Source organism: Myxocyprinus asiaticus, chromosome 36 (assembly GCF_019703515.2).
Source record: "Myxocyprinus asiaticus isolate MX2 ecotype Aquarium Trade chromosome 36, UBuf_Myxa_2, whole genome shotgun sequence".
NCBI lineage: Eukaryota > Metazoa > Chordata > Actinopteri > Cypriniformes > Catostomidae > Myxocyprinus > Myxocyprinus asiaticus.
Window position 1 is genome coordinate 2,000,051 of NC_059379.1, and position 26,931 is coordinate 2,026,981.

Genomic DNA, 26,931 nt, shown 5'->3' on the forward strand with positions numbered 1-26,931 from the left:
AAATTATTCTACATTTTACTTTTCATGCTGGAAATACTTTGCACTGGTAAATCACCAGGGTGAAAATGTGTTTGTGTATTACAAAGCTGCTTACTTTAATCAGTGTCTGTAATGTATTCATGCAAAATTACTGCCACATTTGAAGTGAACACCCGGGGATGTGATCCATGCAACCAATCCATTCATGCAAAAATAAAGTGAAACAATGCATTGATGTTGTCTTAACGTATATTTTATTCACACCTGATACATATTTACATAAATATTCATTTATAATAGTCAAAGGACTAAACAAAACGAAAACCAAATACACACCTCTTTCAGTTGCATAAATTAGACTTGACCCTGTCAGGTCAGAAACAATGTATGTAAATTATTTAAATCGTAATCTGATCAAACTTTAAGTGCATTTAATCTATTTAACAGATGGTTAGTAAGGAATTCAATCTCATAACCATTTCAAAATGAGAAAAACAGCCAAACGTTTGTAGGGATCCTAATAAAGGCCCATATGATCGGAAGACAATTGAAGAAGAGCTCTATTATCGTTGCGATAATAATAATAATAATAATAATAAAACTTTAACCTTTAACACCATAAATGGTGTCGTCATTCATGACAACATCCTTGCCAACATTCCTTGGCATATTGCAAACAGTTTAGCAAGGGAAAAGGCACAAAATTATTCTTTTTTTAACCGCAAACAGTAAAAAAAAAAACAAACAAACAAAAAAAAAGGCAAAACATTTTGTTTCAGAACTTAATGACACAGTTGTAGTAAACAGTCATTACACTCAACAGGGGCTGAAACAATCCAAAAACAGGATAGTGGAGGAAGCACGAGGGTTATGGAGCTATTGAAATATGGAAATCAGGATTATCGAAGAGCAAAGGCCTGCGGGGCGGATTCTGGTCCTTCACAGCACTGTGTAACAGCTTAAAGAGTCCAGTGCCGATATTCATGGGAATTCCCATTATAATGCACTCGGACACACCTGCAAAAAGAGAGACAGAGAGTGGCCGGTTTAGGTGCAATCCAAAATCTAGTATTAAGAATTAAAGCGATCTGGTGACCGAATAAACGGAGGATGAATCAGATCATCCGATAACCACACTAGCCACAAACGTCTCGACCAGCCAACCCCGTCTGTTAACAGATACATTTCAAACAGTAACTTCATCATCATAACCTACCTTTGTTCAGTTATCCAAGTTTGTTGTTAAATAAATCTGTTCACACTAGGGCTGGGTGATATATCGAATATTAACGATATAATCAAGATCAGTTTTCTGACGATGTAAAATTGACCCAATATTGTGAATATCGCTGTGTGCTTTCATTTGGCCATTAAGTTTCATAAAGAGCGCATCAGTAGACTCATTTCACGATCCTTCAGGGCTGCACGATTAATCAAAATATCATCAAAATGGCGAGTTGGTCATATGTGATTATTAATCCACAAAAGGCTGTGATTTAAAGACAGATAAACATGGTCTGTGTGTGATTCAGAACAAATGTGGCACTGCGCTGATCTGTGTGCACATGCATGGCGGCGCTCTCAGATCAGTTCACGTGCATTGTGAAATCAAAGTAATGCATTTACATTTATGCATTAGGCAGACACTTTTATCCAAAGTGACTTACAGTGCACTTATTACAGGGACAATACCTCTGGAGCAACCTGGAGTTAAATGCCTTGCTCAAGGACACAATGTTGGTGGCTGTGGGGATCGAACCAACAACCTTCTGCTTACAAGTTATGTGCTTTAGCCCACTACGCCACCACCACTCCTAATACATGTTCAAGCGTTTGCACAATTCCATTAGTAACCACTACAAGTTATATACAAATCTACAAACACGGCACAGAATAACAGAAAAGGAGATTACAGCGTTTCAGGAAATGCAGAACATTGTAAACATTGTCAAATACACATCGCCTTTTCTGTGTCACAATAAAAGCTCCTTGTGAAGTTGAAGTAAATACTGCAGCACTTTCGGTGTCAAAATAAAAGTCCCCAGGTGAAGATGAAGTAAACAGGACAGAAATATATTACTTTAGTAAAACGCAAATCTAATAATTATAATTCAGCATTATATTATAATCATCAACCTGATGTATTTAATTTGTTTTTTTTAATGTCTTTAAAATATTAAATCTTCTTGGCAACAATGGCTGTTTGGATGAAATGATGGTTCCTCTGATAACACGTTTGAGCCATTTTGGAGCAAATACATAATTATCGAGATATATATTGTATATCGTCAATAGGCTGAAAAATATCAAGATTTGGAATGCCCAATTCCCAATGCACTCTAAGTCCTCGTGGTGGCGTAGTGACTCGCCTCAATCCGGGTGGCGGAGGACAAGTCTCAGTTGCCTCCGCTTCTGAGACCGTCAATCTGCGCATCTTATCACGTGGCTTGTTGAGCGCGTTACCGTGGAGACCTAGTGCGTGTGGAGGCTTCACGCTATTCTCCGCGGCATCTACGCACAACTCACCACACGCCCCACCGAGAGCGAGAACCACATTATAGCGACCATGAGGAGGTTACCCCATGTGACTCTACCTTCCCTAGCAACCGGGCCAATTTGGTTGCTTAGGAGACCTGGTCAATACTCGCTGAGCTACCCAGACCCCAAGATATAATTTTTTTTAAGACATATCGCCCAGCCCTAGTTCACACTACAAACCCTTATGAAGAACACGTCTAAGTCATATTTCACCAGAAATTATTTTGTGCATAATGATTTTACAAACTACAGAATTATTTTTGTATTTTTTTTTGCATTGTGTAATCAGTAACTATTTTAGATGACACTTCTAAGGTAATCAAATCTGATTACTTTTGGATTACTTATTGCGTGTTTTGATGAAATCTAATTTTAAGAATATACCAATTTACAAACCTTTACACACTTTGTCAAACTTTAGCAAACATGAAATCAAACAACAATTTACTAATGTAGTCGATATGTAATCATGCAATACATTAAAAAGTAACTAAATCCGGGGGGCCTGGGTAGCTCAGCGAGTACTGACGCTGACTATCACCCCTGGAGTCACGAGTTCGAATCCAGGGTGTGCTGAGTGACTCCAGCCAGGTCTCCTAAGCAACCAGATTGTCCCGGTTGCTAGGGAGGGTAGAGTCACATGAGGTAACCTCCTCGTGGTCGTGATTAGTGGTTCTCGCTCTCAATGGGGCGTGTGGTAAATTGTGCGTGGATCGTGGAGAGTAGCATGAGCCTCCACATGCTGTGAGTCTCCGCGGTGTCATGCACAACGAGTCACGTGATAAGATGCGTGGATTGATGGTCTCAGAAGCGGAGGCAACTGAGACTTGTCCTCCGCCACCCGGATTGAGGTGAGTAACCGCGCCACCACGAGGACCAACTAAGTAGTGGGAATTGGGCATTCCACATTGGGAGAAAAGGGGATACAAATAAAAAAATAAACTAAAATCTGATTAAGCACAATTAAAATGTAATGTTATTGATGTACTTGATTTCTGTAATCTGAGTACATAATCCAGATTACATACAGTCCGTTAGTATCCAACGCTAGTTCTAAATAGGCTTCATATTATTTATGCAAAATACAATTTCTGAAAGGGTTAAAAAATAAATCAAGATTTTACAAATGATGAAAATTGTCAATTACAGCATTCCATTTAGGTGTACTTAATTCAAAATAAAAGCATTTATTAACAAACCAAAAAATACAATCTTTTTCATTGTATCATTGTGCATTTCTGCTCATGACTCACCACAGACAGAGTCTTTCTGGCCGAAATACGCCGCGTCGAACAGATGATCTGCCGTCTTCTCAAAGGACGCCAGCATGAGAACGCTCTCCTTCATCTTAGCGAGGCCGAAGCGAGTGATCCCCAGAATCTCACCCTAACACCCACAAACAGTCATTGAGAGGCTCTCCTCATCATGATAATCATCACAGGTCAGCTCAGACTTAAATGTGAACAGTTATGAATGCAGAGGTCATGATAACAATCACTGGACAGCAGTATGATGATGTTGTTAATCACTTCACAAATAAAACAAACCTCATGAATGAAGTGCACTCACCTTATAAGACATGAGATCAGCCAGCAGCATGACATGTCTGCGGTCGATACTCATACCGTGGTTTACCATGGTGTACTGGATCTCATTAATGATGGTCGATCTTGCTGCTTCGATGCCTAACGTCTTCTCCACCTGATGAATGCAAATAAATAGAACCATCGTTTCACTGTAAATACAAACAGACACGAGTACCAACCACCAACCAAGAATAACATGTATCATTTAAAGACTAACATTCAATTAACGATTAACTACACTCATATTTAAGGTGCAAGTATTTTAATACCTTTTAATTAACGGTTACACCCAATGACATTTTTTTATCTCATTAAATCATTATTATTATTTTTGTTGAAACACTTTATGAAACCAAATTGGACACAAAGATTAAATTTCTACGCATTTGAAAAGAGTCGTGAGTTCAAATCCAGGGCGTGCTGAGTGACTCCAGCCAGGTCTCCTAAGCAACCAAATTGGCCCGGTTGCTAGGGAGGGTAGTCACATGGGGTAACCTCCTCGTGGTCGTGATTAGTGGTTCTCGCTCTCAATGGTGCGCGTGGTAAGTTGTGCGTGGATCGTGGAGAGTAGCATGAGCCTCCACATGCTGCGAGTCTCCGCGGTGTCATGCACAACGAGTCACGTGATAAGATGTGCAGATTGACGGTCTCAGAAGTGGAGGCAACTGAGACTTGTCCTCCGCCACCCGGATTGAGGTGAGTAACCGCGCCACCACGAGGACCTACTAAGTAGTGTGAATTGGGCATTCCAAATTGGGAGAAATGTTTTTTTTTTAAAAATGTTCCTCCTTTCGTGTTCCAAAGAAGACAGAAAGTCATTCAGGTTTGGAACATCATGAAGGTGAGTAAATGATGACAATTTTCTTTTAAATGTAAGAGGGCATGTCCAGACTTATCAGTTTAAGTTTGAAACCTCTGAAGGGTTCCCACTCTTTCAAGGCACAGTTTTCCAGGACACTTTATGTGCCCAACAAGTGTAATATTTTAGCCAAAAAAATAATAATAATAATAATAATAAGTGCTTCCATTTACATCGAGCTTTTATTTTGGTGTTTGTGTTTTTTTACTGTAGTTTCTAATCCCCAGATAAGCAGTTTGCTACATTGCCCAGTGTGAATATTAATCCCTGTAAAGCTGCGATTTAATATAATAAATACATAGTCTGCATGTGCTGCACACTTCAGAGTGTTCTGCTCTCTGTCATCTCACACACACAAGAGCGCACACGCGTGATGCTCATGATGAGGTGTTTTCAGTGTATGAGCGCCAGGTTTCACACGCTCAGTTTGAAGCACGCATCACTTGCAGATTATATAATAATTCAATTAAATCACATTTGCAGTTAATTATCACGCTAGGACATATCTCAATTCTAATTAGATTATTTGTGTATTCAAACATTCCTTTCAGTCCAAATATGTCATATACCACGACATTCTGCGTTTTTTAGCTAATGTCATTTTTATGACAATTCTGTGATTCTGTCTGTGTTTCCGCATACTACATGTGTTAACCGCAGTATAAACAGACTCCTATTGTTGTATTATTGAAAATTAATACACATCCCGAGGTGTGAAGGCCGAATCACCATGTTATCAACTCAGAGTGTGCGGTCCGACCATCAAATGTTTTTGTGGTTAACGCAACAGCAATGTTGGAACGAAACAACTGTATTCTGTACTATATCAATACTTAAATGATTTTGTCGAAGCAAAGCAGAGATGACAGCAGATGAGCAGAGAAAGTCTGTGACAGGGATTCGTTCATGACAGTTAAGTACTGAATGTGTGTATTTGACTCCAATTCCAAGTCCCAATCGTTACCATGTTTTTTTGTACATGTAACACAAACCTTGTTAGCAGAACAGTCAAACAGGTCTATTATACTAAAATATTTTCCAGGACAAAATAATTATTTTCCATGACTTTGCAAAATTCCAGGTTTTCCAGGACACATGGGAACCCTGCTCTGTTTTCAGTTTCCTAATGTCATCATTTTTCCAAACGTCTCTGTTTTCGGTGCCATTCTAGTGTGGACGAGAGACGTAAACATCGCAAAATCAATGCATCTTCAGACTATAACATATTACTGTGGATCACGTCAAGTTTATGCAACGCAGTGTAAATGTAGGACGATTCTGTCTTGATTGAACTGATTTGGATTTTTAGAAAAGTTCATGAAAACCTGACTTAATATTCATGCAATACCGTGAATGAGATGTCAACGTTGTTTTAAAACCGAGGTATACCGTTACATCCCCAGTGTGGATGTGAGTGGATCGGTACCTCATATGTGTTGTTGGATGTTGTTCTGTTGCCGTTGACGCCGTGCGTTGCCATGACAGCTCTGAGGTTATCTCCCTCCACCAGAAGTTTAAACTTCTGTTTCCCGCTCTGCTCGTCAATGTGAATGACAGCACGAGACACTTCAGGAATTCCCTGGACTACCACCTACACACACACACACACACACACACACACACACACACACACACACAGTCGCTCGGCATCAGTACCATTATTGTGTGTTTATAGGTCTGTGTACGTCTAACATTGAGTCATTGTCAGTGACTGACTTTGGGCAGCTCCTGTTTGAGCGACTGCAGCACGTAGTACATGGAGCTCTTGCTGTTTTCTCTCGGTGACACACAGACGACAGCCTCTCCGTGCACCGCGATATCGCCCGGTTTCACCCGCAGCTTAGACGTACAGATGGAGTACCGCACCGTTTCTGCGTTCACCTACAACGACATGACTCTTATAAAGCTCTGTGCAGCCAGATGACGATCATGAGTGCTTGTCAAGCAAAAGAAAAAAATCATTTAAAATCACTGAGCAGTAACAACTACATCATCTGCTAGGAGAGAGAAAGACTAAAATGCATCAATAAAATGACAGCAATATCAATATAAATATTTGACGTGAAAGCACTGATGTGAGAAGTCTGTAAAAAGCGACTAAAAATAAACTCTTTTGTGTTACCTCCAACCGCAGAAGACGAATTCTCTCAAGTGACAACTTGACCAGGATGAAACAATCATCAGGCAGGAAGACTTCCTCAATGTACTCTGAAATCTGACAGAAACAATCAAACAATCTCATCAATTTCTCTCAATAAAGAACCCATTATACAGGTCCGACATCGAGTAAAAGATGGATCTTGTGATTTTAAGAATCAATATCGGGACTGCTCAAATATAGATCTCAATTAATAGGTAATATCGATTTTTTTTACCCATCCATAGAACACAATAAGACCAAAAAAAATAAGTGTATTATGAACGTAAATAGGGTCAATTCTGTGATGTGTTTGAACTAAAGCTTGAAGTAATCATTGACGATGTTGCAGTTTCTCCTTCTTGTGTTGTGTACCTCTCCCAGAAGAGTTTTCTCGATACGTCCTTTCACCAGGCGAGCGAAATCTGGGTCATCGTTGATATCCAGGTTGGCACTTATAATGGGCGTACTGAGAGACAGACAGAGACACGTTAAGACACGAGGGACCATGTGAGCAGAGCTGAAGTTAGCAATCAGTGAGCAGTAGCAATCAAACAGACGACAAAACACAGGAAAACACTCCAAACGCAGGCTGAGTGAGTGACAGGTGGTCATCCACCCCCCTGCCCCGTGGCTTTCAACCAAAGGCTTTTCTCTCTGATTGGCAAATAAATGTGTTTTTTCTCCTTCAGGGGTCGTGAGATCAAACAGTATTGAATCAATAGCCTGCGCATTTGTGATCGCAACGGGTCAGTCGCTGCAGTTACTGACAAAAAATTATTTCACAGGGAGTTTAGAAAAGTACTCGTTTTTATGGAGCTAGAACAATGACAAATGTTTTTGAAATGTCATTTCAATTCTAGAAAAATACTTTTTTTTGCAGTATTTTATAAATGTGTATTTTTTAACAGCAGATGATCATCATTCAGATTATAAACGTAAAAAATAAATGTACTGCCCTTAATTGAATTTTAGAAAGTTTTTACATGAAATGTAGTACCTTTCATAGAGATTAAGTCAGTTTCATTGAGCAAGCATTATAGTTGAAGCGTAATAGTTGGATTAGGTCAAAATAATGTACTGTACTAGTTTTAACAACTACATTAGGTTCTTCAAACTTGATTTATTAAGGTTCATTTAATAAATTTTCTTATGTTGGACCAACTTAATTTATTTTAGTACTCATTAGTACATGTCAGGTGAGCAGGTGTAAGGACAGTGAAACTGTTGCACTGTCAATTTATTAGCATTAGCTTCTTATGAAGCTAAGAAGCACTCGCATCATGTATCACTTAAAAGTGAAAGTTCGTCCTCAACCTAATCACAAGTGCCATCCTTCACCACAAAGGTAACCCCCAAAACCCCAGCATAACAGACTCTCTTTTAAAATACCAATACAACAGAACATTAAACATGAACAAATCTCCTCCTATGCTCATCTTGCTCAAAAATGCATAAAATAGGGGGCCTGGGTAGCTCAGCGAGTATTGACGCTGACTGTCACCCCTGGAGTCGCGAGTTCGAATCCAGGGCGTGCTGAGTGACTCCAGCCAGGTCTCCTAAGCAACCACATTGGCCTGGTTGCTAGGGAGGGTAGAGTCACATGGGGTAACCTCCTCGTGGTCACGATTAGTAGTTCTCGCTCTCAATGGGGCGTGTGGTAAGATGTGTGTGGATCGCGGAGAGTAGCATGAGCCTCCACATGCTGTGAGTCTCCGCAGTGTCATGCACAACGAGCCAGTTTGTGCTTAACATGCATTATGAACGCTTATGTTTACATTTATAATTGTCGATAGATCTTAATTTGTATTAGTATTTTTCCTACTGTTGTCGTAGACGGATACTTGCATGACGGCAATTGCAAGGGTGGTTATATTCGATTTGTTGACCACTTTGATGACGTAATCAGATATCATATTTTTTCATAAAAATAGCGTAAACATATCTTGAATATTGCCTAGCCCTACTTGACATTCATTTTGTAAGTATTAACTATAAAGCAACAGGTAACAAACTACAATGGACAAAATGTTAACAGCATTCGTTAATCTTGGCCAATGTTCATTTCGTAATATTTATGCTGACCACTGGGTGGCGCAAGTGAATATACCAGCTTTGCTTGACATTTGGCCTAGTTTATTTATGATCTGAATTTCTGAGATCTGAATGCGAGCGATTTCACAAAAGGAGCATGATAGGGCCGAGACTTCTAACTTTTTGTCGGATAATAAACTGTCCTATATGGTATATTACACTTTGTATGTTGATGCTTATTGTGATTTTTTTTGTGTGTGTGTGTGTGTGCTTTTTGTTATTACATGTATTTGTGTATGTATGCATATGGGATGTATATGTGAAGTGATGTATAGACATGCATGTAAGTGTATGTGTACAGTGTTGTGTATGTATATATATATATATATACACACACACACACACACACACACACACACACACACACACACACACACACACACACACACAAACACACACACACACACACACAAACACACACACACTGGCAATTCCTGCTTATGTTAAAAATATATATGTTTTTTGTGTTAAGTGACACTCGAGACGATACTTGACTCGATAGACACTGCAAGCTCACAACTCAGCAAATGTGCTGCAGTCCTCTTGCGCAGTTACGAGTAATAAACACAAGTGATAGCTGTGTATGAGTGTTGCTGAAGTCACCTGATGTTCTTGGATGCATTGATGATCTCTTTGATACGAGGGACTCCCAGTGTGATGTTCATAGAAGCGACTCCAGCGAAGTGAAACGTTTTAAGTGTCATCTGTGTGCCGGGCTCTCCGATGCTCTGAGCGCACAACGCGCCGACCGCAGAGCCCGGCTCCATCTGTGCCCTGAACAACACAACATCGTACAACTGTGGTCAATATCAGTTTTTTTATACTCATTTAAAGGGCCAGAATTAGGATGCAATCTTTGGTGGAGCACTTGTATGTTTGGGTGGGGAGGTGGGGGTGATGGTGGGTGGGGCAATGTTAATCTCATCCAAGTTCCAAATAAAAAAATTAAATAATCAAATCAGATGAAGTACCTTTCATTTGTAGTTCGTAGATAATCCAAAAATAGTCATTCTTATGAAAAAAAAAATGTTCCTTTGAATTTCCAGCAAAAATTAACTATATTGTGAGATTTTGGTATTACTGCCTAGCACTAATCTGAACCTTACAAGTTGCTTAAAGGAATATTCTGGCTACAATACAATATAAGCTCAATCGACAACATTTGTGGCATAAAGTTGATTACCACTAAAAATAATTTCGACTTGTCCCTCTTTTTCTTTAAAAAAAAAAAAAAAGTTACAGGGGGTCTGGGTATCTCAGCGAGTACTGACGCTGACTACCACCCCTGGAGTCACGAGTTCGAATCCAGGGTGTGCTGAGTGACTCCAGCCAGGTCTCCTAAGCAACCAAATTGGCCGGTTGCTAGGGAGGGTAGAGTCACATGGGGTAACCTCCTCGTGGTCGTGATTAGTGGTTCTCGCTCTCAATGGGGCGTGTGGTAAATTGTGCGTGGATCGTGGAGAGTAGCATGAGCCTCCACATGCTGTGAGTCTCCGCGGTGTCATGCACAACAAGTCACGTGATAAGATGCACGGATTGACGGTCTCAGTAGCGGAGGCAACTGAGACTTGTCCTCCACCACCCGGATTGAGGTGAGTAACCGCGCCACCACAAGGACCTACTAAGTAGTGGGAATTGGGCATTCCAAATTGGGAGAAAAGGGGATAAAAACAAAAAGAAAAAGAAAAACAAAAAAACACAATGGACGTCAATGGGGCCAATTTTTGGTTAAGTTATTTAAATATTTGTTGTTTAAATTGTCATTTTTAAGGTCATTTTAGGGTTTCACAGTATACACCGTTATGTCGTCATGGCAACAAATTTGTAAAATTGGCTATAACTTTACACAGAAAAGATTTGTTAGCAATTGTATCACACTAAAATCATGTTAACACACACATAGTTTATATCTTGTGTCTATACTTTTGAAACGTTTTCGGATTGGCCCCATTGACTTCCATTGTAAGTGCCTCACTGGAACACAGATTTTTGCTTTTTTTTTTTTTTTTAAAGAAAAGGAGCAAGTAGTCGAAATTATAATTTGTGGTGATCAACACTGAAGGGGTGAATATTCAGTTCCCTTTTACTCTTAAAAGTTATATCTCATCTTTTATCATCCTCATTTATTCTTATTATATTAATCAATCAATGTCCTATTTTCCTTTTACAATAAGGTGTAAGTAACATGTATGACATCTGAGGGGTGACTGAGGGTCTGATTTATTTTAGGAATGCAGTAACAGTGATTATTCAATTAGCCCGGTTCACAGAGAATATGCATTTATATTGTACTGCATTTATTCACAAAAATTAAAATATATTATAATTATTACATAATTAATCAACTATGTTATAACCATTTGATTCTATTTTAATTCAATAATTTTTTTTCTCTCCCCTTTTCTCCCCAATTTTGAATGCCTAATTCCCAATGCACTCTAAATCCTCGTGGTGGCGTAGTGACTCGCCTCAATCCGGGTGGTGGAGGACGAATCTCAGTTGCCTCCGCGTCTGAGACCGTCAATCCACGCATCTTATCACGTGGCTTGTTGAGCACGTTACCGTGGAGACTTCACGCTATCCACCGTGGCATCCACGCACAACTCACCACACGCCCCACCGAGAGCGAGAACCACATTATAGCGACCACGAGGAGGTTACCCCATGTGACTCTACCCTCCCTAGCAACCGGGCCATTTGGTTGCTTAGGAGACCTGGCTGGAGTCACTCAGCACGCCCTGGATTCGAACTCGCGACTCCAGGGGTGACAGTCAGCGTCAGTACTCGCTGAGCTACCCAGACCCCCCTAATACTTGCATTCTTTAAGTGTAATAATTTAAATTATATTTAAACAATAGGCTACATCCACATAACATTTATAGTCCTCTACGTGTGTTTAGTGACATTAATGTTAAAGTTTAATCAATTAATTGATCATTAATTTCCATGGCGATTATGAAAATGTCTGAAAATTGAAATCCCTAATAAGTACCATACAGCTCACTCAAGTGTGAGATTAATCAGTCAATAATCTTTGCATCAGTCTACTGAATCAGTAATGCACAATTACAGCTCTGAAGACTCTAAAATAAACACAGATGACTGTTACCTCATGTATTTATCCCTGCAGGTTTCCAGAAACTTCTCCAGCTGTGTGGGAGTGATCCGATCCAGCTGGTACAGAACTTTAGGCTGTAACGCATCACAAAATCTCTTTCAGATATATACTGTACACGCAAACAAATATATGCATTTACTTATATAATGCATATATATATATATATATATATATATATATATATATATATATATATATATATATAATAATTATAATATTTATTTATATATGTATATATATATTTAATAATAATTATAATAATGTATTTATATGCATTTTATATATATATATATATATATATATATATATATATATAAATAAAATGCATATAAATACATATTGTTATAATTATTAAATATATATATTTATTTATATATATATACATATAAATATTATAATTATTATTAAATATATATATATATATATATATATATATATATTTATATTTATATATATTATATATATTTTTATATATATATATATATATATATATATATTTAATAATATTTATTTATATGCATTATATATACATACATATACTTATTTATATATATATATATACATATATATATATATATATATATATATATATATATATATATATATATATATATATATATATATATATATATATATAATATTTCCAAAATTATACTTCACTCTCACCTCTGTTGTTCCGTTGTCATTGATGCCATATTTGTCGCGCGTCTTTTTTACTTTCTCAGAAACCGTTATCATGAACTTTCTGATTTCCTACAATTGAACAGAATTTAACATGTAAAAAAAATAAATAAAACACCAATAAAATGACCTTGACTTCAAAGCAGAGCTCATTAACTTTCACTTATTAAATTCAGCATTGCACAAAAGTATAACTCTAAATAATTTGTTGGATGAAACTCACGTTCAGCTCACATTTCACCCCAAAATCAAAAGAACTAAAAAAAGAAATGCTATTTTGCTAAAAGATTTTTTTGCACTTTTTATGTGAAATTATTTTCATGACAATTAAGTTCATTTTACCTCCAAATCATTAGCATAATGCAAAAACAATAATAATATTAGGGGGAAATCTAAAGACAAAAACTAATGCATGCATTACAGTACTGATTAATGGCAGGACGCATTTTTTTGCATTATGCTAGTGAGAAATAGGATTGATGAAAATAATGTCACAATGCAAAAAAATCGTAATAGTACTTCAACAAAAAAATAGGGCTTCATTTTTTTTTAAAGCAAATTTAAGTTGATTTTGGGGTGAAATATGACCTGGAAATTTTCTTCCGAAGATTCACCCTATTATAAAATAATACTACAATAATTGTTACTTTGAGTGAATGATGCACAAAGAAGCAAATTTATAGAAAATAAAAAGCACAATTTCAAACATTAGATCAACAGTCCAGACAACCTGTGCGATTCCTGATACACACCGTGCAGTTGGGATTAGAGTGTGTGTTTAATTCAGCAAGCCACAATATATGTTAACACTGGATATGACTGTAATTCATAACCAGACATGCTTAACTGTACATCTTCTTTCAGTGTTTGGCTACATCTCATATAGACACTCACAAACTCAATTTTGTTCAGACATACAAACTTAACCTATGTTTCTCTCTCATACACACACACACACACACACACACACACACACACACACTCATCGTGCATACTGTACAATACCTGTAAGTATTTGTCACTGCCAGTGTCTGTCAATGCCTTTAAATGAAACACACACACTGAGCACAAATGCTTCAGTCACAGTGTTTCAAAAGCTCAAGAGAGTTTCATGATGAACATCTTAAACTATAGTATGTAACAGGCTGGTTCCGGAAGTGAAAATCCCATTCATTTTTTCCATAGGCGAATTGATTATTAATGATAGCTTTGAAATCTTTAAAGACAAACAATCCATGAGCTCAGAGGTTGTTAATCGATGGTATTTGCGTCTGTTGAAGCCATCAGTTCATGTTATTTCAATTGCATTTAATAACAACCGTGTTTAACAGCAGAATTACTGCTGAAGAACTACACTACCCATAATCCTGAGGGAGGGGGGGAAATCCACCAATCAGAGAATCACCGCGAACAAAGTGTGCAAAAAGATCTCTTCTTAAAACAACTTTAAATTAATAGTTTACGTTTTTCCATCACTTTTAGTTCGATTATGTCAGGGGTGTCCAAAAGTTTTCGGTCAAGGGCCAAATGCAGAAAAAAGGTGCCGCGGGCCACGTCCATTCAGTTTATTTGTCAAGGAATTACTCTTTATCGCTATACAATTATAACTTCTTTTCTGTTGTTACTTGCGTTACAAATACTAATTTAATTTGATCAAAATTATCGCGCTTCATTTTATTTTGTAGATGTGCATGTGCAAGCTGAGCGCGCGCATCAGGCACAGATGTGCAAGTGTTTTAAGCGCTCTCTTCTACAGTATGTCCTCACTCAAATGGCGCTGGGAAGCACGTGAATCATTTTTCTTGTTTCAACGAAATATCAGAACGAACCAATTAATTACAGTACACTTCCCAGTGCTACAGAGGACGTATGTATTCCAATCTGGTGATGACACAGAACGCACTAGTGGAGGCGATGCGCTGTGAATAGCGGCTGCAGGTGATAGCAACATCCAGTGCCCAGAATATGAATTTCATATAATTTCTCCATAGCGGGCCTAATTCTGTTCTATTTCTAAAGTCTCTCTCCGGACTTTGGACACCCCTGGATTATGTCATTGGCAATGCTTCATGGATTGTATCCCTCCTTACAGACTTCAAGTACACAGTCTTGTTCCTTTGACTGTCAGATTTTCGAATGCTTTTTTGCTCAAATGTTGTGATTCACTTTGGAGTTGGTTGGTTTTATTTCATGGCTTACAACTTTTTTTATGAAGTACTTTATTTTTATTTATTTATTTATTTATTTTTCTCCCCAATTTGGAATGCCCAATTCCCAATAAGCTCTTAGTCCTCGTGGTGGCGTACTGACTCGCCTCAATCCGGGTGGCGGAAGTCGAATCTCAGTTGCCTCCGCATCTGAGACCGTCAATCTGCGCATTTTATCACGTGGCTTGTTGAGAACGTTATCACGGAGACTGCGGCATCCACGCGCCCCACCGAGAGCGAGAACCACATTATAGCAACCACAAGGAGGTTACCCCATGTGGCTCAACCCTCCCTAGCAACCGGGCCAATTTGGTTGCTTAGGAGACCTGGCTGGAGTCACTCAGCACGCCCTAGATTCGAACACGCGACTCCAGGTGTGGTAGTCAGCGTCAATACTCGCTGAGATACCCAGACCTCCTGAAGTACTTTATCAACCTTGTGCACCGTTCGTTTTAGACTCTTTTTTTGGACTTTTTCTGCACGCGTCAAATTTGACAAAAAACAATACGCGTCATTTTTTTATTTTTATAAAATGTATTAACACTAACTTCAATAAAGTAAAAAAACAACAAAAAAAAAAATGTTTGGGGGGGGTATTCTTTTTAGGTCTTATCTACCTTTACATTTCTTAATAACACCATTAATTTGCAAATGCAAATAAGCACATTTATGTTAATTTCACTACAGTAAATAAACTACACTACTATAATTATAATTACATGACTTGAAAACCATGTCATAACAAAAATAACCATTAGATGGCTGCAGAGATCCAGTAATATATTCCTGGTTGTAACAAGATTAATGTGTGTGTGTGTGTGTGTGTGTGTGTGTGTTCGGTATTATGGCTGAATTATTGTTTTTTTGACAAATCCCAAAAATGTATGTGTTATAGTCTCGTACATTCATTTCCTATGGTCGGTCAAATTTGACCGCAAACAACACGTGCCGCTTTTTTTTTGTTTTTTTTGTTACATGACCTAAACTTATCAAATTGAGTCAAAATTATTTTTCTTTGTTCAGACTGCAAATGTAGGAAAAGTAACCAAGCCTCGAGCCACTCAGAGGAAGCATACAATTTTTCCTAAAGACACAAAATTGATTTCGGTCAAAAATGACCAAACAGTGCAAAGGGGTTAAATCCCTATGAAAAATAAAATGAATGGGAAAAATACTTTTCCTTAACAGCTGTGCTAGTTTCATGTCTCTCCACACTCATTTTCATCCCACATAATAATTTATACTTCAATTAATATTTCATGTTCATTTAATTATTTAATTGGTAAATAGCGATGTAATAAATGAGACAATATACAGTCAACCTGTCCTTATCGCAAAAATAAAGCCCATTAGGGTTATACAGTACTAGATGAAAATGACTGGCTAACTGTATATTATCCTGCTTTTTACAAGGCTACTTGCCTAAAACAATTAATAATTAATAAATGCATAGAAACACACACACACTCAGGCAAACCTGTTGAAACGAAATCCTCTACCTTCAATAAACTACTAATTAAAAGGAGAGTGAGACATCAAACCCAATCAAATGACAACTATTTTGACATATCCCACAATGCATCACTGCTGATTTACCTCAGCGATTGAGCATCACAAACTTCCTGTACGAAGCCTAAAATTACTTAAAGTACATTTTAAAGGAGGTGCATGTGAATATAAATCACTCTGATAGACGGAGCACAGTGAAAAGGCGCACTCAACACTCTTTGAAAAACAGTTCAAATGACATTTTAAGGACAAAAGGGACATGAAATGAAAAATGCTGTCTTTGTGTGTGTTGTAGAGTTGTTTGTCATCCTTGCTCTCATTCATATGGGTTATGCACTTCATATATGGACTTTACCAGATGGTTTTAGAAAAGGCCTCTCGGTCAATTAACCTCTTACACACTCAATTTTAAAATCTCCCAGTTCACACATACAGTTGACTAATTTAATAAAAATGGTCTTATTTTACAGATAACCCCCTACATTTTAAGAAATGATTGCAATAATTAATAAATAACATTGTATATGTTTACAATTTTATGCTAAAAAAAAAAAAAAAAAAAAAAAAACATTTTATTTTAATGTCTAAAGTTTAAAAGCATGCCATTTCAGTTCTGTGTCCTCCATTTTCAAGCAAAAAGTCTTATTTTATTCCACTGGATGGCACCAAGTACTAGAATGTTTTTTTTTTCCTCTATCACCTTCCATCACATTTTACTGATCTGAAATGTAGGTGGTGCTCTAACGCATTATAGCCCTCACCCATACACAACAAGTCTTTTTATGAAGTGCTGAGAGCTTTCACAATATTTTGTGGAATATATTGGCTTCTGAGTTGCCTAGAAGCACAATCTAGATTTTACTGGAAAGCAGAGAATGCCAGCTTTACAATGATGTGCAACATTTCATCTTCTCTAGATGAGAACCTATTTTGCTGATTATTTGTTTCTCATACTTTTTCTACCGAACTTCATATTTTGTTCTAAATTGTTTTGACGCAACATTGGATTATTCTCCCAAGCAAGCTAACAAACAAGTGAACGAGTAATTTCTTTAACTCATTTTAAAGCTAACAACCCAAGGTAAGATTTTATATACATTTTGAGGCTATTTGGGGCTTACAGATCAGTAGTCAGCAAAGAAAAGAGACTTTTGCATTTTATGCCTTACTGAAATAAAATTTTTAATAATTCAAACTGTGGTATTATGGCAACAAAATAAACTGTACAATCACCTTCCTGAGAATGAGATCTTTCATTTGTTTTATGGCTTGTCTTTTTAAGTGTTAAGTGAAGGACTTTTATATTCATTTTAAACATTTCTACAAAGTAACCTCTAGGTGGGGCCAATTTGCGACACAAATGTTTTCAGGCCTTATTTTGTTATTTTATGTAACTAAATGCAAAAGTTATGGGTTTCTCTAAGCTTTCAAATGATACCACATATGCCTACCTTATGCATCCAGGGACTTCAGGGTATTAAGTGTTAAAACGGCTTGCCATATAGCGCCTCCACACAGGCCCACAGGGTTTAAGAGATTGAAGCTGTGGACCATATTAACTTAATTTGGGAAAATATATTAAAACTACATAGGTAATATTGTCAAGACAAAGTTTAATGTTGGCCTGACAAAAAGTTTAAACTAATTTTAAAAGTATAAAGTTAGACATTACAATAAGACAAACAACCAGCTACCTACATTGATAAATAGTCAAATAAACTGAGAGAGAGAGAGAGAGAGAGAGAGAGAGAGAACAATTTAAAAAAAGATCAAAGGCCTTTTGTGGGTTTGTTACATTTGAATTTTCGACAGTAGGAGTTCGAATCAACAAGCATTCCGTTGGCCTGTATGAACATTCCATCAATGTAAGTCTATAGGATTTTTTTTTTTATGTTTGATCGTCCGCTGTGCGAAAATCGAATGTCCGATCAGTTAGAAAAGACACAGCACACTATTCCAGAACAGTCTTAAGATATGTGCCGAGTTTGGTGGATGTAGCTTGAACGCTTTAGGAAGAGTGTGTTAGAAATTTCGTTGTGGTTTAGGGATTTTGAAAAAACAGCCATCATAATGAAAATTCTGTAAACATTTACACACCATCACGTAGTTCCAAACCTATATGACTGTCTTTCCTCTGTGGAACACAAAAGGTAAATTTTTTAAGAATATCCTGGCTGCTATTTTCCATATAATAAAAGAGATTGGGGACTGGGTCAGTTAAACTCCGAAATGAGAAAACACCATTATAAAAAAAATAAATAAAAAATAAAAAAATAGTAGTCCATATGAGTTGCACACTACACTCGAAGTCTTCTAAAGTCATATGATGGCTTTCCATCAGAAACAGACTGAAATTTAAATTGTCGATATTCACTGATAATCTACTCTGCTGAATCTTGCAAAATAAAAAAGGCATTATTAAAGTCAATGACGTCCTACAGTATTATATGACTTTTTGTAATCCATTTCAGAGCTTCAGCAGAGGGGCACATACTTCTCTGATACTTTCATGGTGTTTTTCTTGTCATTTTGAAGCTTGCTAGCCCCAGTCTCCATTCACTTTCATAACATGGAAAAGAGTGATATGGATAATATTTTAATGAATGTTCCGGGTTCATCACAAGTTGAGCTCAATCAAAAGCATTTGTGGCATAATGTTGATAACCACAAAAGTTACATTTCAACTCGTCCTTCCTTTTCTTTAAAAAAAAGCAAAAATCTGGGTTACAGAGAATCACTTACAATGGAAGTCAATGGGGCCAGTCCGTAAACGTTTCAAAAGCATAGCCACAAGACGTAAACTATGTGTGTTAATATGATTTTAATGTGAAAAAATCCCATACTAATCTTTTCTCTGTAAAGTTATATCCAATATCCAACTCTGTTGTCATGACAACGAAACACCGGTCAACCCTGTAATCTCGTAAACATCGTTAATGCTGGTAAATAACTGATTTGACCAAAATCACGTTTAATCTTTACATCTTGTGGCTACAATTTCGAAACAGTATTTTAACGATCACGAATTGGCCCCATTCACTTCCATTGTAAGTGCCTTATTGTAACTGCGATGTTTGCTTCTTTTTTTTTATAAGTTAAAATAATGTTTGTGGTAATCAATATTATGCAACAAATACTGTCAGTTGATCTTAACTTGTATTGAACCTGAAATATTCCTTTAAAGATTCTTCCTTTGTGTTACACTGAAGAAAGTAAGTCCAATGGGTTTGGAACAACATGAGCGTGAGTAAATAATGGCAGATTTTTTTTTTTTTTTCAAGTTCAGTGTATAAATGTGACGTCTCACCTCCAGAAATGTGTCCTTGCAGCACAGGAATTCTTTTCTCTTCATGATGGAGTCTGACGTCATCACCAGTTCGTTCCTGCTGAGGGCCGGCTCACTTGAACAGGTATACACCGACTGACGAGAGAGAAACCAACGTTTCATACCCCAGTTCAGTATATGAATAAAAATCTTGACAATCTTTTAGTTTCAGTGCTCAGAGGAGAGAGAGATCTTCGAGTGCTCTTTAACATGCACACACAGAGTGAATTACACACTGCTGAAAGTGGTAAACAAGCTCTGCTCTTCAGAACGTGAATGTTAATGAATCCGGTTCTCACAGCAGCATGTGTTGATTATACCTGATGTGTCACGTTCTGTTTGTGTGTAAAGATTCACTCATTTCACATCAGTCAACTCGCATTCGAGCAGAGACACCACAATCCCAGAATGCATACTGATTACTCACATGCACACGAGCAGAACCGCACAACAAGAGAACGAACGAGATTTAAACTAGACTTAGAGTGGTGTTTGCTAAATTAATTTTTCAGTTTTATTTTTAGTCATACAATTTCTCTTTTGATAAAAAAATGATTTACATTTTAGTTGACGATAATGTGCAAAGTGACAAAAACATGCATATTTTTAAAAATATTTTTAAAAATGCATAAACTACTTTAAACACGTATCAAACATATAAAATGTTCATATGTAAGAGAACATGGTCCAGAAAAGCTGAGCTCCACTTTCACTTTAACTTCCATATTCTTCTTTTGTTTTTAGGCAATTCACATTCTTAGTGCATATCGCCACCTACTGGTCGGCACTGGTCAATGGCGGAGATTTATAGTAAAAAAGGACTTAAATATTGATCCGTTTCTCATCCACACCTATCATATCACTTCTGAAGACATGGACTTAACCACTTGAGTCGAATGGATTACTTTTATGCTGCCTTTATGTGCTTTTCAGAGCTTCAAAGTTCTAGCCACCATTCACTCACATTATATGGACCTACAGAGCTGAGATATTCTTCTAAAAATCTTCACTTGTGTTCAGCAGAAGAAAGAAAGTCATACACATCTGGGATGTCATGAGGGTGAGTAAATGATGAGAGAATTTTACTTTTTAAGTGTACATTGCCAATGCATTATTAGACACTCTGCATACAGATATAAAACATACAGAATGCTGGCTGCCGTTCAGTCTCCACAAGTATACCTGCTGCAGCTCGCTGAACGGCCGGGTTCTTCAGTCTCTGTATTACGCACACACTGGGTCTCATTCGGTGGTTTTGCTTTTGTCACCGGTTCAGATGAAAGTGAGTGTTTTCGGGCGACGTAAAGAGATAAAGCAGCTTGCCAGTATCTACACACACCTGGTTCACCGCTTGCGGGTGAAGTCTCCATTCTCCATTCAGTAAATCCGCTCCCATGTTAATTTTGAATGGGTCATGTGTCGTGCGTAATGAATAATCATGCACTGCTTTACACAATAATTTACTGCGCTAGAATGTGCAGTCGAGTCGAGCATGCACCTCCTGAAAATGTATATATGTCCAATATATCCAAGTCTCTTGTCATTTCAAAATAATAGTCCCGAAGTAAGTGTGTTTCGGGCTTGTTCATAGTCCTGCGTTATGCTTCAAATGTTGTTGTTCTTTTTTTTTTTTTGCACAGTTAACTACATCTGGGATTTTATTCATTTTGGACTCTTGTAGCATCTGTGCCTGTCACAGAGGCTTTCTTTGCAATAGTAAAAATTTTTACATTCTATAAATCCATTTTTAAAACTATCGGCGACTGGGGGCCTGGGTAGTTCAGCGAGTACTGACGCTGACTACCACACCTGGAGCCGCGAGTTCGAAACCAGGGTGTGCTGAGTGACTCCAGCCAGGTCTCCTAAGCAACCAATTGGCCCGGTATCTATTTTTTTCTCGTATATTTCCGTCAAAAGTATGTTTTAATTTATACCGCTTGATTATAGTCATGATTGCGTCTTTTTCGTCTTCGTTATTGTTGACAAAATAAAATAAAAAACCTTTGTCAAGGAACATTTTTAACACTGATTGCTATGCAGTTGATAGGGTGTTCTGGGTGCATTCATCGGTGCTATAAAAAGTAAAAAAATATCCGATGTACTTTGATGTTGTCGAGGACTCTTTTGAACTCTAGAGGTTCGTCTTTTCCCTCCATGGCAGCTGGATCGAGTCCGTCTCCACCGTAGATGAACTGGATGATGTCACCGGTCGAGCTGCGCACCGTCAGATCATACTGAGAGCAAAGATCTTCTAGAGACTTCACCAGACGCCTCTATACACACACAAACACATCACAAATCACACTTGTTGCAGAACCCTAACCCTACATCATTACTAAAGCAACCATTTAAGGCGTCATATTCTACACTTTAGCAGCATTTTATTTTTTTCCCTGAGGTCAGCTTTGAATGTTAGACAAGATTTCTTGCTTGATTTAGCTTTTCATAATCATTCTCCACAATGTCTCTGACCCTGACAATTAAACAGGATATTATTTTGCTGCTGTGCCTTTAAAACATCTATATGTTAATGAGCTCTGTTATGATTGGCTAACCTCTCCATACTGGTGTTCTATGAGACTTGCTTTAAAAATCTCCCAGGGACTCGATATGTTCTCTGACAGCAATGGCGTAAATGAAGACCTCAGTTTTCAAACACAGGTGCAAAGTCCTCCAGAGTTTAAATACTGAGGTAAATACTGGGAACGATTCACTTTGGGGAGTCGGTTCATGTAAATGAACTGGTTCACATAAACAATTCACTGATTCACTTGAGCCTCGCACAGCCGTAAAGGAACTTTGACATATTACAGTAACTATGGTTCATTTTGTGGTTACTATGTTTTTACTTAAAAAATCATGGTAAAACCATGGTTAATTTTTGTAAGGGATTGTTCATACATCAGTTAATACTATTGAATTCTGCAATCAGAACTTTTGATTGCTGAATTAATCATCCGATTTCTAAAAAATATTTTCTTATTTTAAATAGCTTCAATGTATTTAGCCACTTTTTGTAACTTGTAGTGTAACCACCAGGCCGAGAGGGGGCGCTATTCATGAAAAATCAACCATTTGTTTGATCTGCACAAAATAGGTGTCGTTTTAAAGCTTAAACACTTATCTTTACAATGAATATAGCTGATCTGACCAATTCTAAAATACTGCTTTTAAATTTGCTGATAAATTAGAACGGTTCCATTTTCACAATTCGCTAATTTGCACTAGCAACAATCATGTTCAGAACCGGTAAAAAGATCAAAGATATCACAGCCATGTGTCGTATATCTTTGGAAAGGGCTTGATTAGTAGAATACAATGAGCAAATTTGTTTCACTCAGAGACCAAACTACAGTGAGTATTAGTGTGTGAAATCCATATGTATAGTAAACGGATAAACTGAATTTTCATCACATTTTGGTTTATTGCTTCATGAAAAATAAACCTGACACAGAAAATGGCATATTGCAACTTACAGAAGACGATTCAGAATCAAACAAGCCCACACTCAATGTCATTTGATCTGTAGATGCTGCAATATTCCTCAAAGAGTGTCAATAAAAGCTAATGGCATCGCTATTGCAATGGTTTCTCTAGGATCGATTCACTGAAATGTGATGCTTTGCGTCACAGACGTGTTAGATCATCATCATTCGATGTCTAGAGAGTGCTACAATCCATTTTTGGAAACAGGCTATCCCACGTGGGTGAACAGAGCCAGAGCGCACATGCACAGACTGCGCACAAGAGGGCGCTCAACGCACATATTTTTGGAGTGATGGAATAATGTGCCCATGTAAGCTGTTCTTTATTTTTAGTCACTAAGCTGATATACACTATATTGCCAAAAGTATTCGCTCATCTGCCTTTAGACGCATATGAACTTAAGTGACATCCCATTCTTAATCCATAGGGTTTAATATGACGTCGGCCCACCCTTTGCAGCTATAACAGCTTCAACTCTTCTGGGAAGGCTTTCCACAAGGTTTAGGAGTGTGTTTATGGGAATTTTTGACCATTCTTCCAGAAGCGCATTTGTGAGGTCAGACACCGATGTTGGACGAGAAGGCCTGGCTCGCAGTCTTCGCTCTAATTCATCCCAAAGGTGCTCTATCGGGTTGAGGTCAGGACTCTGTGCAGGCCAGTCAAGTTCTTCCACACCAAACTCGCTCATCCATGTCTTTATGGACCTTGCTTTGTGCACTGGTGTGCAGTCATGTTGGAACAGGAAGGGGCCATCCCCAAACTGTTCCCACAAAGTTAGGAGCATGGAATTGTCCAAAATCTCTTGGTATGCTGAAGCATTCAGAGTTCCTTTCACTGGAACTAAGGGGCCAAGCCCAGCTCCTGAAAAACAACCCCACACCATAATCCCCCCTCCACCAAACATCACAGTTGGCACAATGCAGTCAGACAAGTACTGTTCTCCTGGCAACCGCCAAACCCAGACTCGTCCATCAGATTGCCAGATGGAGAAGCGTGATTCGTCACTCCAGAGAACGTGTCTCCACTGCTCTAGAGTCCAGTGGCGGCGTGCTTTACACCACTACATCCGACGCTTTGCATTGCACTTGGTGATGTATGGCTTGGATGCAGCTGCTCGGCCATGGAAACCCATTCCATGAAGCTCTCTACGCACTGTTCTTGAGCTAATCTGAAGGCCACATGGACTTTGGAGGTCTGTAGCGATTGACTGCAGAAAGTTGGCGACCTCTGCGCACTATGCGCCTCAGCATCCGCTGACCCCGCTCTGTCATTTTACGTGGCCTACCACTTCGTGGCTGAGTTGCTGTCATTCCCAATCGCTTCCACTTTGTTATAATACCACTGACAGTTGACTGTGGAATATTTAGTAGCGAGGAAATTTCACGACTGGACTTGTTGCACAGGTGGCATCCTATCACAGTACCATGCTGGAATTCACTGAGCTCCTGAGAGCGGCCCATTCTTTCACAAATGTTTGTAGAAGCAGTCTGCATGCCTAGGTGCTTCATTTTATACACCTGTGGCCATGGAAGTGATTGAAACACCTGAATTCAATTATTTGGATGGGTGAGCGAATACTTTTGGCAATATAATGTAAGTTGAAGTATTTTTATATATTTTTTTTTTAGATGTTTGCATTCATAGTTTTCAGTTATTTTGTTTTAATGTTCAATAAAACACCTGAATACTTGCTTGGAGAGGGTTTGAACAGTTAGATTAAACAAAAGTCACAAACGAAATTTTTGCCAGGTACACTTGACATGTTGGGAAACACCAATAAAAAGTCTAACTTCTCTTATTTGCATCCCAAGAAAAAAAAAATGGAAGTAGGACAACTTCAACTTGGTGAGTTTTCTCAGCAGCATCAAAAACTGAAAATCTCTGAATTGTTCCAAATATATTATTTTCATATTCAATTTTTCCTGTGTTCTGAAGTAGAAAGCAAGTCATACAGGTTTGGAATGACATGAGGATGAAAAGACACAATTTTCATTTTTGAGTAAACTATTACTTTAAATACTGAGATCAGCTCGATGTTTGAGAAGTTACTTTAAAAAACAAAACACTGACACAATATTATACAAGCCCAAACCAAAGCTCAGGGGTGTGTGTGTGATCATACCTGCATGTATCCCGTCTCAGCTGTCTTTACTGCAGTATCAACCAGACCTTCTCGTCCAGCCATAGTGTGAAAGAAGAACTCGGTGGGCGTCAAACCCGAGTAAAAGCTGTCAGCCACGAAACCTTTAGCGGCAGGGAGCTAAAAATATGAACACACAGATGTTTTATTCTATACAGCACTCTGATATCTGTCTTTTTTAACCTCAAATAGCATCTAAGGTTTTGAGCAGTTACGTTCAACCCAACACAACAGAATCCTCCATCAAAACAAAGCTGACGGGATGGATGAGAATTGAGGAATTTAAATATTTAGTTTTTTTCATATTTCATAATTTTGAAGATGAAATAATAGACAAAAATTTTGCAGAAAAAAATTATATATTTGCCTTTACTACCCTAAAAAGCGTGTTGTCTAATATGATATAACAGTCTGGTTTTGGAAGTAGAAATCCCATTCATTTTCTCTATAGGCGAATTGATTTTTAACAATAACTTATAAACCTTTAACGACAGATCTACCGTGAGTTCCGAGGTTGTTAATCAATGGTATATGCTTCTTTTGAAGCCATCAGTCCATGTTATTTCAACTTCATTTTTTAGAAATCTTGTTTAATGGGGCCTGGGTAGCTCAGCAGGTAAAGACGCTGACTACCACATCTGGAGTCGCAAGTTCGAACCCAGGGTGTGCTGAGTGACTCCAGCCAGGCTTCCTAAGCAACCAATTGGCCGGTTGCTAGGGAGGGTAGAGTCACACGGGGTAACCTCCTCATGGTCGCTATAATGTGGTTCTCGCTCTCATTGGGGTGTGTGGTGAGTTGTGCGTGGATGCTGCGGAGAATAGCATGAAGCCTCCACACGCACTAGGTCTCCGTGGTAACGCGCTCAACAAGCCACGTGATAAGATGCACGGATTGACGGTCTCAGACGCGGAGGCAACTGAGATTCGTCCTCCGCCACCCGGATTGAGGCGAGTCACTACATCACCACAAGGACTTTGGGAATTGGGCATTCCAAATTGGGGAGAAAAAAAATCTTGTTTAATAGCAAAATTCCTGCTGAACAACTACACTACCCATGATCCTGCGGGGCAAATCCACCAAGCAAAGCCCGCCAAAAGAGCTCTGCAGCGATTGAGTCACTCTACCTGCACTCTCAAACTACTTATATATATTTGTATAAGTTAAATTGTATTGTTTATATTCTCAGAAAACTACTTAAAATAGTTTATTTTATTTCCTGCTGCTTTAAATTCGATCGATCCATTCGGGATTGTAGTTCATTCCCTCACTGA

At 38.1% G+C, this 26,931-nt stretch overlaps 1 protein-coding gene across 1 annotated transcript in view; it reads right to left on the reverse strand.

Moving 5' to 3' along the window:
- Positions 1-221: 221 nt before the first annotated feature.
- The window catches only part of polr3a (polymerase (RNA) III (DNA directed) polypeptide A), a 49,826-nt gene continuing 23,116 nt past the window's right edge, over positions 222-26,931 (reverse strand). Inside the window, exons 19-31 of the mRNA XM_051673575.1 lie at positions 25,642-25,779; positions 22,136-22,306; positions 20,016-20,129; positions 12,978-13,064; positions 12,303-12,385; positions 9,797-9,967; positions 7,475-7,568; positions 7,085-7,177; positions 6,679-6,843; positions 6,389-6,553; positions 4,087-4,218; positions 3,771-3,903; positions 222-996 (exon numbers count right to left, since the gene is read on the reverse strand). Of these exons, the coding sequence (XP_051529535.1) occupies positions 848-996; positions 3,771-3,903; positions 4,087-4,218; positions 6,389-6,553; positions 6,679-6,843; positions 7,085-7,177; positions 7,475-7,568; positions 9,797-9,967; positions 12,303-12,385; positions 12,978-13,064; positions 20,016-20,129; positions 22,136-22,306; positions 25,642-25,779 (1,695 nt within the window). The 3' untranslated portion in view covers positions 222-847. The remainder of the gene's footprint in view (positions 997-3,770; positions 3,904-4,086; positions 4,219-6,388; positions 6,554-6,678; positions 6,844-7,084; positions 7,178-7,474; positions 7,569-9,796; positions 9,968-12,302; positions 12,386-12,977; positions 13,065-20,015; positions 20,130-22,135; positions 22,307-25,641; positions 25,780-26,931) is intronic.